This window comes from Arvicanthis niloticus, chromosome 9 (assembly GCF_011762505.2).
Source record: "Arvicanthis niloticus isolate mArvNil1 chromosome 9, mArvNil1.pat.X, whole genome shotgun sequence".
Lineage (NCBI taxonomy): Eukaryota > Metazoa > Chordata > Mammalia > Rodentia > Muridae > Arvicanthis > Arvicanthis niloticus.
The window spans coordinates 12,934,481-12,951,789 of NC_047666.1; the positions used below are offsets into that span (position 1 = coordinate 12,934,481).

The 17,309-nt window shown below is 52.9% G+C and overlaps 1 protein-coding gene across 1 annotated transcript in view; it reads right to left on the bottom strand.

Moving 5' to 3' along the window:
• The window catches only part of Atoh8 (atonal bHLH transcription factor 8), a 31,202-nt gene extending 17,217 nt beyond the window's left edge, over nt 1-13,985 (bottom strand). Inside the window, exons 1-2 of the mRNA XM_034511295.2 lie at nt 12,741-13,985; nt 2,498-2,689 (exon numbers count right to left, since the gene is read on the bottom strand). Of these exons, the coding sequence (XP_034367186.1) occupies nt 2,498-2,689; nt 12,741-13,511 (963 nt within the window). The 5' untranslated portion in view covers nt 13,512-13,985. The remainder of the gene's footprint in view (nt 1-2,497; nt 2,690-12,740) is intronic.
• Between the last annotated feature and the right edge of the window lie 3,324 nt (nt 13,986-17,309).

The window sequence follows — 17,309 nt, forward strand, 5'->3', positions numbered from 1 at the left end:
TAGATCTCTGAAGCCTGACAGGGCTCTGGGAAAATCTTCCCAATCCTTGAACCTGCTGAATAGACTCTATATCCATGGCTTCCTGGTGGCCTCTGATGGCCGGAGACTCCACGTAAAGAACAAGAATTCTTCCGTAGATTTTGTCTTTTTCACTCTGATTACTCATGGGTTCCAAATCTTCCAACCACGATGCCCTGTTGCCACTAGGTGGCAGGGACAGTGTGGCAAACTATTTTGTGTCTATACCCCCATGTCTGTCATACAGAGGGTACTGTACCGGGAGTGTGTATACAGAGAACGCCTTTAAGATCCCCTGCCAGCCCATCCTTAAGGACGCCTATAGTGGCTACACGTCCTGTAAGAGGTGCTGTATATACCTGCTGAAGCAGGGGGTGTCCTTTGGAGCCTGCCAATGTCCCAGACTGTGGCATGGCAGCGCTGAGCCCTGGAGCTGAAGCACAGCTTCTGTCCCCTCTTGCCACATGAGGCTTTTCAGAGAGGCAGTTCTGCACATAAGAAGGAGAAGCCGGGCCTGGGAAGCACACCCTGGAGGCCACAAGAACCAAGGAGACTAGTGAGGGTCATTACTGTAAGTGGATAGGGCATATCTAAAACTGTGCTTCCTGTTCAGACCTTTGCAAACCGTTCCCCCAACCCCCAACCCCCAACCCCCAACCCCCATCCCAGAGCAAAGGGAATACACCCTCCAACCAGTCACCAAGCAAGCAGGTCCGCCCTCCCTTCTTCGACCAGCGAACACATTTTATCTTTGAGATGGCCCTGAGTGGGTGTCCCATTAGTTCCAGCTATCAAGGAAGCTTGCTACGTTAGAAAATGGTTCTCAACTGCTAGGTGACAGCCAGGGCTGTCAGATAACTCCATAATCTGCTACCTCCATCTCCTTATCTACACCACAGGGAGGTCTCTCTGGTTTCTTAGCCTTGAGGTGATTTCACAGGGCTCCAAATGCTTGGCTCTGCGGGGCATCCTCACTGCTGGCCTTTCTTCCCTGGTTCTCTGGCTGGGGCTGGAGTGTGCTGTCTACTGCAATCAAAGGACTAGCGGAGGGAGGGGCCTGGTGTTGCCCTGGAGTGGAATGGGAAGGGGTGTAAAGAGGTGGGGAGGGGAGAGGGGAGAGGGGAGAGGGGAGAGGGGAGACAGGAAGGTGAGGAGCCTGCCCAGGCTGCCTATTTGCACCACTAAGGGGCACACACCAACAGCTGAATGCCAGGGGAGTTCACCAAGAGTTTACCAGTCTCCTTTGTCACAGAGCACTCTCGGCATGGAGCCATCAATCATGCCTTCATTTACCCACATCACTCTCCCAAGGAAAGCAGGAAAGCTGGCCCTGGAGTGGCCGGTGGCGCTTCCTCTCGCAGCCACTTGATGAAGGCCCTTCCCTAATTGGCCCTGCTAAATCACTCCCAGGAATGCGAAGTGCAATTAGGGCTGGTAGCACCCCCTGAGGAGGGCCTCCCTGGCTGGGGCCTCAGTGGCCTCTGGGAAATCAGGGCAAGCTATAGGTTCCCTGGGGGAGGGGCAGGCCAAAAGGGTGGAAGCAGGGAAGGATTGGATGAAGCGATGCCAGAGTTCCCAGGATCTCCTGAGCATCTCAGACAGACTGCATCCCACTGTCTTTCTCCAAGCATTACAGGGGAACAGATCCAGACAGGCACAGCAGTTCAACTAAGTACTGGCCCCTGACTGGATATCTGGAAGCATCAACCATGTAGGAAACTATCTATGGTTGTGCCCAAGCCCTTTTCTCCTCCACAGATTTCCTTAAATAAATCAGGCTTAGTCTTATATCAGCTCCACCCACCTCCAGTGATGTCCCTGCTTCATCTGCCTGTCGGCCTCTTAGCTGTCCTACCGATCCCAGCCCAAATGCCACTTCCAACAAGATGTTCTGCCCAGCTCCCTTGGGCAGGAGAATTACCGTGACTCTTCCATCTGGCCTTCCCCCGCCCCAGGATAAGCTCCACTCTCCCTTCCACTTGGCTGTACAGGATATCTTTCCTATCACTGCATGATAGGAAGTCCATGCCCCTGCCCAACTTTCTCAGTGAATCCCTCTGAAATGAAGAAATGAACAGGCGTCATCATCCTCCCTCACGCATAGCTTCATATGACAAAAACACATCTCCTGAGTTACCACCTATCTGGGGGAATCTCATCCTGACAGAACACCTGTCAGAGCCACAGGAATCCTTTAGCCTCGCATCCCCTAAGAACAGGAAGGGCTTCAGAGATGGACCATTTCCTCACTTAAGGAAAAACTCAAACCTGGAGACACCAGGATGTCGAAGGTCACCGGGCAGCTTTATGCTCACGATCCCACCCGTGATCCCTGGGATGTAAGGATTTCTGGATCTGAGGTGTCTACAGGAACATTCCAAGAGACTGATCTCTCTGGCCTCTTGGGAATCCCAGACACACGCAGGGTGTCCCTACCTCGCCCAACTCCCCTAAGTGCTGCCCCGGTGCCGGTGAATACCTTACGCTTCTTGGCACGTCCTTCTGCCTGCAGGGTGCGGGTGCAGCGCTGCACACACTCGGAGAAACTGAGGTTGCTGTGATCGGCACTGTAGTCCAGGTCAGCCAGGCGTGCCAGGGACAGGATGTAGTTACAGGCGATCCTCAGGATGGCCAGCTTGGACAGCTTCTGCCCGTAGGAGTAGCACGGCACCTGAGATGGAGGGAGAGGGCATCAGAAACGGCTGCAAGGCCTCTGTACTGAGCATCTCACCTCAGTACCCACCTAGGCTGGCAGGGGAGAGGGGGCAGTCTAGCCATTGTGTGTCTGACTTTATGACCTGTGCTAATTAAGCACCTGAGTTTTTAACACCCACACCCCAGCTCAGCCACTCCCACACTCTAGGGTGTGTGCAAATTCCCATTTGACAGGAGGAAACAATGAGGCCGGGCTCACACCCAAGCAACAGCTGAAGTACCACAGATTTCCACCCCTTCAGAGCCCGTCCTCCTGCCGCTGGGGAGGAGCAGATATTCTTCCTACCTCTGAGGCTTCTTTCATATGGTCACTCATTCATTCATTGACACTTATTTTGTTGGATACTTGAGGCCTCAACAATTAAAAATCATCTTTTTGAGATAGGGTCTCACTATGTGGTCCTGGCTGGGCTGAAATTCATGATGCAGATCCTAGCCTCTGACTCAAGAGACTTGCCTGCCTCTGCCTCCTGAGTGCTGGGATTAAAGGTGTGTGTCACCATGCCCTGCAAAAGCTTGACTCCTATGGGCCTGGTATTACACACCTATAATCCTAGCACTTGGGAGGTAGAGGCAGTGGGGTCAGGAATAAAAAAATCAGCCTCACTTACACAGCAAGTTCAAAGATAACTAAATTGTGACCGTGTCTCAAAACATTTTCCAAAGTAAATTTAAAATAAAAACACACCTAGACAGGTGATGGTGGCGCACGCCTTTGATCCCAGCACTAGTGAGGCAGAAGCAGACTGATCTCTAAGTTTGAGGCCAGCCTGGTCTACATATTGAGTTCTAGGACAATCAGGGCTACACAGAGAAAGCCTGTCTCGAAAACAAAACAAAACCATAACTCCTAGCAAAATGTGGAGGCACACACTTAGAATCACAGTGTTTGGGGAGCTGAGGCAGGAGGACTACTATGAGTTGGAAGCCACCCTTGGCTACATAGTGAGTACCAGACTAGCTAGGGCTACAGAACAAGATCCAGCCTGAAAATAGTTTGTTTATTGTTATAAACAAACTTCATCTCCTGCCTTCAAAGAACTTAGACCCAAGAAGAATGACAGATCTGGAATGACGGCTCCACCATGCAAACCTCACAATCAGAGGCCAAGCCTGGGAAGCCATGTACAGGTGGACCGCGAGAACAGAGTCTACAAATCTGCCCTCCTGTACCCCTCATGTGTGCCATAGCACATGCCATGTACACGCATACACTTGGCAATAAAGAACATTTTTTTAAAGATACCATACATTCTCTTGGGATCCTGGAGACATTCAGGGGGACAGCGCAGATACTCAGATACAAAGACATGGTGTTTTCTTCTTTCTTCACTCTCCCTATGCCCGCTAGGCCTAGTTGCTGCCGAGTATGGCACACAGCAGGTGGGTAATGAATGCCAACAGCCCCAACTGCATCATCTGTCTGTGTTGGCAGCAACTTATTACTCACTAATTGTGGGAGATGGGCAGGGCCTCTGACTTAGTACTGGCCATCCTACACGTGTGCTATGTGAACCATCCAAGAGCTAAGATCATAGCAATGACTAGCGTGGCATTGTAACATGGACAGAACGCCTCATAGTCTACCTGACAGATATTAGCCAGTCGGCCTCTTCTTTCCCTGCTCTCTTCACCCTAACAGCTAAGATGTTCTCACTGGCAAGCTCTGGTCCCATCTACGGCTCTTTGGCATCTATACACTGCAGCCGTGTCACCCCTCTGAGTGTGGAGCCCTCACAGAACTGCTGCAGTCATATTAAGGGAGCATCTTCATGGGCCAGGAACTCTCTGAAGCCAATGCTTTTGAACCAGGGATGATTTTAACCCTCAGGGGACCGATGGTAAGGTCTGGGGCCATTCCTAGTTGTCACAACAGAGGAGCAGCAGGGTTCAGAAGGAGGTCTGGGGTACTGCTGAACATCACACCATGTATAGGGTCCTCAACGCCCTCCTCAGCAAAGAACTCCTTGGACCCAAAGCTCAGTAATAGCAAGAGAATGAAATCCTGACTGGCAGCCCCAGGACTGTGGACCCTAAGTACACCTTACATCACCCACTATAACCAGCACTTCACTTAGGAACCTGGTTTCTCACATCTGCACTATACCAAGAGAGCAGCCTATGCTTACGGTGCTGTAATAGACCTGTCTGTCTTTAAGTCTCATTTTTGCTCCCACTCTTAGTGTCTGGTATCCCCCATGTGCTGGGAGCATAGTCCACGTCTGGCCCAGAGCAGGTTTCAAAGGCCCGGTTAAATAAGGTCATGAGTGAATTAACTCCAGGGTATTTTGAATCTAGTTCCAAAAACGTATTTTGAGCACTGGAGAGATGGCACAGCAGTTAAGATAACGTGCTGATCTTGCAGACAACCAAAATTTTGTTCCCAGCAGCCAAACAGAGCAGCTTACAACTGTCTGTAACTCCCGAAACATGGGCACCCCAGGCTCTCTTCTGGCCTTAGACAATGCACTAGTGCACAAACCTACACTCAGACACATATACACATAATTAAAAATGAAAAAGTGTTAAGGGGTTAGAGAGATGGCCCAGTGGCTAAGGGTACTTACTGGCTGTTCTTCCAGAGGACCTGTGTTTGGGTCCTAGCATTCACATGGCACCTCAAAGTTACCTGTGACTCTAGTTCCAGGGGATCCAATGCCCTCTTTCAACCTCTTTGGGTATCATGCACTCACACAATATGCAGACATATATGCAGGCAAAACACTAACATCCATACAACAAATAAATCTTTTATGAGAGGATAAAAGAAAAAAAGTGGGCTGGGGAGATAGTTTAATCAGTTTGCCTTGCAAAACAGAGGACCTGGGTTCAATTCCTAGAACACACATGAAAGTGTCCAGCATGGTGCCAATGGATGGCATGTGATTACAATCTCAGCACTCGGAAGACAGAATCAGAAGCACTATGGAGCATAGCTAACCTGCCTGCCTAGACACACACACACACACACACACACACAGACACGGGGGGGGGGGAGGTACAGTTTTGAACACAAACTCCATCTCTCTGAGGATGAACAAACAACCTCTGTCTCCTGGATTCAATGCCTGGCTCTGACTCTGCCCAGCATAGGTCCAAGTGAATGACATACTCACTCTGAGTCTTTGTACACTGGGCACAAGACTGACCTCACAAGGTAGTGGGGATTCAGTTGGTGACAGGCATTGGACACAGCAAGCCTAGCAGAGGTCAGTATTGCAGAAGGTCCCGAGATAGGCTCCAGAGAGGGTGAGAAACCTGGGAACACTAGCTAAGCACTCTCTCATGCTGGGCACAGAAGCTGCCACCCTCACTCTACAGGAGCCCTCTACAGGTGCGGGAAAGGCAACAGAGCAAGCTAACTCTCCTGAACCTCCAGCTCTCACCTACATGGCCATCCTCCCCTCCACACCTCCCAACTCCCCCTCCCCTCCACAGCACCAAACCATCCAAGAAAAGCTGGCAGAACAACGATATTCCCGTTTCCAGTCAGAGTCCAGAAAACCCTGTTATCAGTTTGAACAAATAAACAAGGTCTGGGCCAGGGAAGGGGTCTCAGGGTCAGGCCCAGCACCTCTGCCTGCTCCTTGACCCAGGAGATGGTGTCTGCCTGTGGGGTGGGGGAATCTGGAAACCCCAAATCTCTCTTCAACAGACAACGCTGCACCTGGGCCACAAACAGCTGGGCTTCTAGGAGGAAGTGAGTTTGAGAAAAGTCTGTGTGCTGGGCCCAGAATAACAGGTGAAGCCAAGGCCAACCCAGGAGAACCATGCCAGGATCTGGGGCAGTCTGTCCTAGATATGTCACTTTGCACCATTGCTTGGGTCAAGCTCCTGGTCAAACCAAAAGAAAGCCATGGACTGAGCCCTCATCTTTCTGGCACAGCCAGCAGGGTTTCTCAGCATTATCTGAGATCTACCTCAAGTAAAGATGAATGTCCTGTATGCACATGAGGAAAACAGGTGAGTGGCGTTCAGAGCCTCAGATCAGTCAACTGAGACCTGGCTGGAGCCAGCTCATCTGCCTGGCACCTGAGGACGGCACTTTCAACAGGGCATTCTGCTACCAGGGTGGACACGTGGGGCAACAGTGGCTCTTTCAGGTGGCTTGTCCCTTCTCCTCCCCTACCCCAAAGCTGGCTCTCTGCAAGGCTCCTTCTAGAGTCTCCTAGTGGCAGGGCTAGAGATAAGACTCAGTTGGTACAGTGTTTACATGGCATACCTTGATACACTGGCCTCAGTCCCCAGTACTGCACCAACCAGGAGTAGTGGAAGACACTTGTAATCCCAGCACATAGGAGACAGAAGCAGGAGGATCAGTTTGTAACTATCCTCAGCTATGTACTGAGTGTGAGGCTAGCCTTGACTACATTAGACCCTGTCACAAACATAAAGCATATATACTACTCACAACAAACAACAACAAAACCCATAAGCCACTACCATGCCCACACAACCTTTAGCCCCCAGCAGCCCAGCTACACCCCAGCATGGAGACACCTCAGCCAGGCTGCCACCACAAAGTCCCAGGCACTTGCAGTGGCATGATTCAGAGCAAATCCCTTCACATCCCTGAGCCTGTTTCCTCCTTGAAAGGGTAGAGACAGCAACACTTGCGTTCCTCATGGAGTTTTGAGAACATTAACTGTTGTTTCAAAAGGTCCCCAACAGCTGCCTTCTCCAAAGCCCCACGGGCAGAGGAGAGGCATTCTGAATGCACTAGCTATACCCATCTTTCCAGCAGAGCACTGAGGAGAAGCAGTGGTGTCCACTCCACAAAGATACATGTGACTCCTGGATGTGTCATCTCCCTACTCCTCCAGCTGCAGAGAGAGAGATGCTGGGTTTTCAAGCCCTGGCTCCACCGGGACTCTTCTCAATTAGCTTAAGGTGGGCGTGGATAGCCCAAAGACTCCAGATTTGCACATTACCTCTGTGGGTATCCAGAGCACGTCACAAGCCCCACCCATACCCATCCAACTGCCTGCACAGGACCCTACCTTGTCAAAGGACTGGAGTTGAAGTAGATATGGCCACCTGTCTCTCACTCCCTACCTGCATTTTCCAGCTTCTGGAATAGTAAAGGCACCTCCCTCAGGCTCGTCCATAAGGACTAGCTACAGGCATGTGTCTGTACACAGTGTCTGTGCGGGTATACTTGCATACGTTAGAGCATGCACGTGAAGGCGAGACATCGGTATCAGGTGTCTTCCTCAATCACTCTCCATCTTGATTTTTGAAACAAGTTCTCTCCCGAGCCAGGAGCTCCCTGACGAAGCTAGGCTGGCAGGCTGGCTGGTTATAAAGCCCCAGAGAGCCTCGAGTTTCTACCTCCCCGGTGCTGGGATGACAGATGCATGCCAGTGTTCCTGACGTTTTACATGGGTAGGTGGGGGTTGAACTCAGATCTTCGTGTTTATTTGGCAACTGTTTTACTGATGGAGAGGCTTCCCCTGCTCCTGGATTTTAAACTCCACAGAAGACCAGCTTTGGGCATTTTCACAAGGTCCTCTGGGGCCCCCAAACATTCCACCCCTCCTTCACTGCCCATGCTAGACCCTCCCTTGGCTCCAGCAAACACTGGCTGGGCAGCCTGAGGGCCTGGCTGTCCTCTGGACATCTTCCCAACTTTAAGGAGGACCGTGGCCTTACAGGACCTGTTTCTTCACCAGAAACGTGGGCATCCAAACAGCTGCTTCTCAGAATGGGATCCACAGTGGAAAAGTGTGAGAGAAAAAAAAAAAAAAAAAACAACAAAAACAAAATCAAGAACCTAGCAGAACATTCAGGAACGCCCTCAAAGCCTTTGCCCTGTAACAGTCTATCAGAGGCAGTCCTCAGAGACCCCGAGGCCCACAGAGCTACAAGCACACAATGTCCCTGCACAGTGGTATTCTAGACTCCTTTCTGTATGAAGCTAATCTCTCATGTCTGTGGGACAGGACTCCTGGCATGAAGCCGCCTCATCTGGGCTGTTCAACGGCCCTTCCAGGTCTACTTAGAAAGGACTTTAAAATTCAAACTGTCTACAAAGTGAAAGAAGACCCAAGATCCAGGCATTTTCCCCTAGGACCTGACAGATCTGGGGACAGAACCTGGCCACTTTTTGTAAGTGTCCTTGTCGGTGCAACAAGTAGCCCTACAAACTTATGGCCAAAGATATATATCCATGTCCAAAGAATCTCAATAAACAGCCTCTCTTGGAGCAGGGTGTAGGGTAAAATCCTGTCACCCTTGCCAACTGTGTGGATCTTCCAGTGTGAGCAGGCTTGTGGGCCACTGCCTCAGGGAGGGGTACACACACCGCTGGGGTTCCCCTGTGTCTTTCACCTCAGAGGATTTGGGAGCCAAAGAGAGGCTAAGACCACCATCCACACACCCTTCTAGGACCACTGAATTCATCTAGTAAGGAACCTTGGAGACCCTCAAGGCACACTGGGGGAGGTGGCCTGGGGCCCACTTGCTCAATGCGTCCTTCTTGAGGAGAGGCAGCTGCTAAGGGGCCATCACTGTCTGCTGACGCCACTCCTCCATGGACATCAAGGGGCTTCAAGGGAGAGAACAAAGCCACCCTCAGGCTAGACATCCCAAAGGTGGGCACAGCCGGAGGGTTCTGCCAGGGAACTGAGACCCAGAGCTCAGGCCCTTCTCCCTCCACTGCCCAGTACAGCTGGCCTTTCCCATGGACCCCTCCCACCTGGCAGGGAGCAGCCTGCACGTGGCCAGCCCAGCTGCACACACATGACCCTCATATGAGGCGGCAAGGAGGGCTCGGTTGCAGCTGGGCTGGTGGCGAGTGCCGCAGTCTGACCATCTGCCCTGCACCCCCCAGCCCCAGACTTGAGGGACTCTCTCCCACCTGCACCTCTGCCAGCAAGCACACAGCCCCCTCCCATTTCTTCCTGGTTGGGAGGAGAGTAGATTATTGCAATGACAGGCAGGGGCCTGACTGCTTTCCTGGTGCTGCGGTGCATAAGCCAAGAAGCAAAGCTGTTAAGCACTGGCCACTGGGAAGACTCACTAACCCTGATTCATTCCAGGCGTTGTGGTGACCACACAGCTCTGCAACTGCACAATGCCATGAAGGCATTGCCAAGACCCGAGAGTGCTGACACATGGATGCAGCACAGCACAAAGCCTGTGGGCCACCAAGAGCCCGGCAAGACCTCAGCCAGTTCACATAAGCTTCCTGATACCCCAAAACCACCGGGTTTGTATGAAACCGGGTATGGGGCAGGGATGACAGCACCTATTTCACAAAGCCAACTGGAATGCAGGAGGTTCTAAGCACAGAGCCTGGTGCGTTCTGTGATTGTTATCAAAATGACTAATTGGCCAGCTAGATGGCTCAGTGGGTGCTTGCTGCCAAGCCCAACGGCCTGAGTTCAATCCCCAAGGCCCACATGGTAGAAGGAGAGAACCAACTTCTCAAGTTGTCCTCAGACCTCTATTCACACACTGTGGCACACACACACTCTCTCTCTTAATAAAATATGATTTTAAAAATTCCAAATGAGCTGGGTGTGGTGGCACAGGCCTTTAATCTCAGCACTTAGGAGGCAGATGCAAAAGCAACCAGATTTCTGTAAATTCCAGGCTAGCCTGGTCTACATAACAAGTTAGTTGCAGGCCAACAAAGAGTACACAGAGAGACCCTGTCTAAAAAGGGGGGGGGGAGGGATAATAAAGCATCCATACTGCTTTGTCTCGCAGAGCCCTGCCCAGTCCCCAGGCCCCTGAAAACATACATTTGAGAATTATTGTTTCCTTACTGCCCCTGCCTGCTCTTTGTGCAAAAGAGTTGCATGCGAGGTAGGGGATGACATTGTGATGCGGCCTTAGCAGCCGAGGCCCACAGAGGACCGTCCACAGCACACAGAAAGCCCAGGAGGCTGAGGTCCAGGACAGGAAGACGCTCCCCCACTGGGAGTGCCTGATGGTGGGGACCTGGTGGGTATAGTCTCATCCCTTCCCTGTATTTCTGTCCTCAGCCAACAAGGAGGTGTTCAATGGGGCCCAGCATCCCTTCTAGGGAAAAGACAGAATGGTTAGAGCTAGGAAAAAGAAACAGAAGACATGCGTGAGTTTGTGTGTTCTCTGGGTATATGTATTAAACATATGTACATACAATTAACTACATGTGTGTGCATACAAAGTCTCTCTTTGAAAACGCTGGGCAAACCTTCTGCAGGACACATTGAACTTGATGCTTTTGTGCAGAACTTCCCCTACAGCAAGAATGAAAGGAGACCTCATCTCTGAAAGGGCACCACCCAGTGGAGATTGTAGCCACAGAAACTTTCCATGAACTGCTCACTACAAGATGATCTTGGGTAAGTCTCCTACCTTCCCTGGCCTCAGTATTGCTTACTATAAAATGGGTCTATCCAATCCTGACATTAAGATTAAATAGGAGTCCTTGTTGAAAGTCACAAAAGCCACAGTACGCAAGAGACACAGGCAAGCACCCAGGCATGAATGCTTGCCCGGGGAAAGTTGAAGAAGGTGGCTGGAGGCACAGAAAAGATGCTGAGAGGGAGGTTTGGGGCATGTGATTCCCCCAGTTCAGGAGGGATTCACCTTGCCACAAGTAAAGCAGACATACAGGCAACCCCCTGCCCTCTGTCATCCTGTCCTGAGACAGGGACTGCAAAATACTCCACAGGCTGCCACTGCCGGGGCTTGCAGGCACCCGGCAGCTGACCCAGGGAGAAACGGATGGCTGCACGGGCCAGGGAACAGATGATGGCTCTGCAGGCAGTGACAGCCACCCCACCTCCCCGACCAAACACCAAACACTTTTCCCAAACCAGGTTCAAAAGCCATTTACAGTCACTTTCTCCCAGGGGTTCCATGTCCAATTCATGGATGGACTAGGTCTCCAATGCCTGACTTTACTCACAGAAGGGAGTCTAAGAGAAGAAGAAAAGAAAGTTTTCCAAAATGGTTGCTACTGGCTAAAGCCCAGAGAGGTTGAGTAACTTTCCAGGAGACAACAGCTAATCAGTGGCAGAACAAACATAAATTTCATCCATTAAAGATGTAACATCCAGCACCCACTCCAACCCCTTATACGACCTGGAAGAGAGGGCCCAACCCACACCCTTTTATGTGCTTACCCCTCTCTAAGAAAGCAAGGAACTAGAGAGTCCTGGGGAAGTACCAAGCTGATCTTAAGTTGAACTGTCAACTGTCCCCTCTGCCACGGTAATTCTCCAATCAAATATTCCTGAGTTTCCACAATGGGCGCTGCCAGGTGAGGGCAGTCTGCCCCCAGTACTTAAAGAGGAGCCCCCCTGGTTTATCCAGAGCTAAGCTCTGTTGACCCCACTCCCCCCCCCCCAGAGAATCAGCAGCAGTCTTCTGAGCAGAGGTGACTGGTGTGAAGAGGAAGGGCAGTGGTGGGCAGGATCTCCTGGGAAAGTTCCTGAAAGTACCTGGAAGAACTACAGCCTTGAAACCCGGGTCCTTACGGACTCCAGGAACCAGATAAGGAGTGCAGAAAAGCAAGCTGAGTGACCACGGAAACAGGAGCTGAGAGGGGCTGACAAGCGCCCTCCCGCCCCCCGCCCTTTACACTCCACGGCCCCCAGGAGCGCACCTCTGTGGTGTTGTGTGCCTCGGTGCCACCAACAAGGGGCCAAGACCCCAAGCATGCCAAGTGCACAGAGCGGAAAGGTCGTGGCTCTGCTCCCCTCCCCTGCCAGGGGAAGATTCCCACATTCCCCCTCTGTATTCTCTACCAAGCCCAAGGGACCAGAAGATAAATACTTGCTGCCTTACAAGTCAACTACAAGACCTGAGGTCAGACGCGCAGTTACCCCTGGGGAACAGGGGCGTGTCTAGGCCAGAGATCCACAGCTTTCGCCCACTTTGCAAACTAAGACTTGCAACAAGGATAACTCCAATCTGCCTGCCTTGTGCGAGTCCTTTTATCCTACCTCCGATCCTGGGGTCACCCACCCACCCAGTCCTGCCACTGTAGCCCGGCGGCGGTTGGTGGGTACCTGCTTCCTCAGCGCCTCGAAGGCTGCGCTGATGGTGTGCACCCGCGTCCGCTCCCTGGCGTTGGCCAGGAGCCTCCGGGTCTGCTGCAGGGCTTTGATCTCCGTGGAGGCGGCGGTCGCTTCGCCTGGCCGTTTCCTAGGCGACGCGGAAGAATCCGGGTGGTTATTGTAAATTACGTGTGAAATTGACGAGTAGGAACTTTCCCCCGGGCGCGTGGGGGGCGCAGGGCGCACGGGGGACTCTTGTGGCGCCGCTGGGGGTGCGAGAGGCACGGACGGCGTGGGACGCGCGGGAGGGGCGCACAGCAAGATGCGGGGACGCAGAGCCTGCTCTCGGAAGGGCAGCGCCTCGGGATCCCCGGGTGCCAAGCTCTGGGACGCGGGAGGCGGCGGTGGCGTGGGTAGTCCCGGTCCCACTGTGCCCAGAGCGAAACCGCGTTTGCGCGCTTCTGAGACCTCAGGCGCTCTGATGCCCCGGAATTCCCTGGCTGTGTCTGTGCCTCCACCTGGAGGAACCGCCGGCGCCACTGAGGCTGGTACTGGGGTCGCGACCGGGAACGGTTGTGTCCTGTCCCGGAGCCCGTTGGTGGCGGCGGTGGCGCTGGCTGTGGCGCCGAGCTCGGGAGCTTCCAAGTCCAATCGGAAAGTTTTATAGCCATTCACGCGCCGCACCGGCTCCTTGCCTTTCCGCTTGAGCTTCTTGAGGCCGTTCAGTTCTTTCACGCACACGGTCTTCCACGGCCCGTCCTCGAGGACCGGGATGTGCTTCATGGCGCGGACGGCGTGAGACAGGGGCGTGGGACTGCCCGGGACGCGCGCCCGCAGCGATCGCTCTGCACGCCGCGCGCTTGGCTGTGCCCGGTGGCCGCCGCGCTCAGCGCCGCCTTGTCGCCGCGCTCTCTCCTCCTACCCTCCCTCCCCGGGTCCCTCCCTCGCACCCCCACTCCCGGGGCAGCTGCGCCTCCGGCTCGGTGAAGCCTCGGAGGCTGCCCGTTCCCCGGGAGAACTCAGAGTGTCATCTGAAGTCGCTGCCGCCCTGCCAGCATTTCTGCAGAACGCCCGCTGCGCTCCATCTGTGTTTGTTTAGCCTCAGTTTACACAGAAGCCCAGTTCGCAAGATCACTCAGCGCCGCCCGCCCGGATAGGAGGCAGCTCCGCCGCCGCTGCCGCCTCCCCAGCCCAGGCCGCCCGAGCCGCTAGCGCCTTTAAAGAAACAGGAAGCATTTTTCAAAACAGCTGGGCTGAGGGCCGCCTCCTTTGTCCGCGTGCTCTCGGCCTCCCCCCTACCCCCCTGCCTTCTGCCGGAACCTGCCTCCTCCTGCTCGCCCTCTCTGCCCCCTACCCAAGTTGGGGGCGCGCCTCCTCTCTCCAAAGACAGTCTGCTCTCTCTACGACTGTCCTGAGCACGTGGCTCCTGACCGCTGTGGCCCTTCACTGCTCAGCCTTGTTGGTCTGGGGGGTGACTCAGCGCAGACCTTCCCCACCCAGAACCTTCCGGTCTACCTCCCACCCGAACTGTCCAACAGAGGGAGAAATCCCAGAGCTTCTGGGAGGGAAAGAGAAGTGGGAGAGAAGCACCCCAGAGTAGCTGGTCATTATCATCCAACTGCAAGGCCTTCCCCCTTCTTGCTCCTGTTGCTGGAGCAGAGGTCTTAGGAACAGAAGAGAACACCGGACATTGGGAAACTGAGGCACCAAAGTACACGGGAGGCAGAGAAGGGTGCAGATTTCTGGTTTAGCAGATGTAACATCGGTGATGATCTTCAGTCATCTCACCCGAGGCGCCCTGCTAAACCCAGATTTACTCATCTATGAAATGAGGAAATCTGGAGAACACCCATGCTTGTCACAGCCTGGCTGTGACAGTGGCCACACAAGAGGTGCCAGGTCATCAGGAGCTGTGCTAATGGTATCCGCCAGGGCAGGACAGCTCCTCAATCCGGCAAAACTCCTAGGTTCTAGCGCGCTCAGCGTTGCCATTCCCTGAGCGACCTTGGCATTAGTCATGCCGCCCCTTCTGCTCCTCTGGCTTCTTGTGCCCAGGATAGGGGGTTAGAACCATGGCTTCCTCCTGCGGTGACTGTAACAATAAATCGAGCACAGAACCTGATGTCATTGGTAAGAGGTAAAGTCCACTCTCCAGTCCCCCAGGCCTCCATTCCGCTGGAGATCCTATTAGAAAGAAGAGGCCAACGGGGAGGCCCTCTCAGGTCCCCTGTATGCACCTTCTTCCCCTGTGCTGTCACAGAGGGGTGCTCTCCTCACTGAGCCTTCCTCCAACAGTCTTCCTTAAGGCAAGTGTCATTAAAAGGATTGCATGAGCTTGCATATGGCATTTGAATGGTGACCGGGGACACACTGTTGTAGTGAAACTATATCTCAGGATTTAGCCAGAGTTGGGCAGTCTCAAGCTGGCTTGCCCATGGCAGTCAGGAGTGTGTCAGAAGCCTCCGTGTGAGTGGATGCTGTTCCTAAAGAGGCAGTCACAGTGTTTGGGGAAAGTTCATCTTTGAATACAACAAGCTCCACGAAAGCCGAATCCCAGCCCTTTCCTAATGTCTCCCAAAAGAAGGGAAAGACCACTGCAATCCCTTGGGATGGAAGAAAAGGGAGCAGAGATAGGAGTGACATGTGTTGGGTAGACATGGCTGCCACCCCCACCACCTCTCCCTCTGGGCAACTTGAGGATCTGAACTTGGCAGTCACAGGGTGGAAGGGTGTTCTGAGGAACAGAAGAGAAATGTGAGTGGCCTAATTGATGGGAAGTGTGCCTGTGACTGACCTTCTCAGTCTACCAGGCCACAGATGTCTGGCTGAGGCCAACTGAATGCAAACCTGTCCTCTCCTGGTACTCCCGGTTCTCCGATTCCCATCGGCTTCCTTGAAAAGTGGGACAGAAACCAGCTGGGCAGCGCCCTCTGGTGGCGTAATGCTTAGGAGACTCACAACACCACTGACTTCTCAAGAAACTAAGTTGTGATGGTGAGTGGCCCTATGAAGAATTTCACAGATCCACAGAGGTGCTGGGATTAAAAGGCCCTCGGTTCTCAAAGCAGCTCCATCTTTGTATGAAATGGCACAGGTACCCTTCAGTAAAACCTCCCCCCGCTGAGACAACTTTTTGAGGTTATAATGGAAAAGCGTAACAGTGCCTCTGGAAGCGTCCATGTCCTTTGAATGGCTGTTCCGTACCACAGGAGTGGAGCTGGAAAAGGAATGGAAGGAGAATAGTTAGAGCATAATCCCCGGGAAAGACATGCCAGGCAGCCAAGCGCTGGCAATCACCACTACATAGGGAGTGACCACGTACATTTCTTAATCTTTCATCTTTATGACAATTCAGGGAGGCAAACCCACTCTACCCACAAGAGAACCAAGGCTTCTGGTGGAAGGAAGTAGCCAGCAGAAGGGGAGCAAGGGAGAAGCTGTCTGAGTCCATACCAACTGAGTCTGAAGCCCGAGTCTGAACTGTCGTGCTCCCTCTGCCTCTTGAGAGCCCAGCAACTCGATAGCACCTGGAGATAAGAGACTGGACATCCCTGGGACTGGTTTGTTTGTTTTGACTGCTGTCTGTCTCTGCTTGTTCTTTAGCCTGTGTAGAAGTTGGAGCCACAGGTCTCCCTTAGCCCAGCCTGATGTCTGCCTGGTTCCTCCCAGATGACAGGACTCCTTGGGCAGCCAGGAGTCTCAGGCCCAACGAGCCTGAATCATGGTGGCCCACACTACTGTTTTCTCTTTGCTGCCGAGCAGACCCTGCCCTGTGGGTCCTTGGTACACAAGCACAACCCATGAGGATTGGTCAGCTCTTCAGAATGGAGCTGTGTGAGTTCTGTCTTCTTGGCCAGATAAGAAAGGATTTTAATACTTGCTGCATGAAGCTCTCCATTCCTAAACATGGAGTCTATTTCTGGCTGTTCAGATTGCCCCAAAGTGCCTGTGCCCCAGTAGAGAGATCAGAGAAGAGTAAGAATTAGGCAGGTGCAAACAGAATTCAGTGGGGACATCACCCTTTGCAATCATGCAATCACAGCAGTCCTGCATAGGACCAGCTGGAGTGAAAAGAGAGAACAGGATCACCCTGCATCCATGTAGCCCACAGAACACTGGATCCGGGGATGAGATATCCATTTTCCTTCCTGCACTCCAGTGGTTATCCCAGCTATGGACAACCGAGAGTCTTGGGGACAGGCCAGAGTGAATAAGGCTTGCAGGGAGAGAAGAAGGAGCCTCTCTGAGATCCTGTGGTTTAACTTTGCTCAGAGTGTGCTCTGCCCTTAGTGAAACAAAGTCTCATAGACACAGAAAAGAGCCATGTCTGAGGGGTGTGGTGTGGTGGAGGGCTTACTCCTGACTCTGAAGTTCAGAGAAGGACAAAAGTCAAGAAGAGTAGGGCACAGTTCAGGTGTTCAGTAGAGTACCTGAGCATTTGCAAGGTTCTGGGTTTGATCCCTAGAATAAGGGGAGGGGACAGGGAAGAGGGAATGCCCTTAAAGTGTAGGATGCTTTGTGTCCTCTCTGTGCAAATCTTCCCAGTAACTTCACTTTGCTCAGATGTGTTAAAGGCTTTGG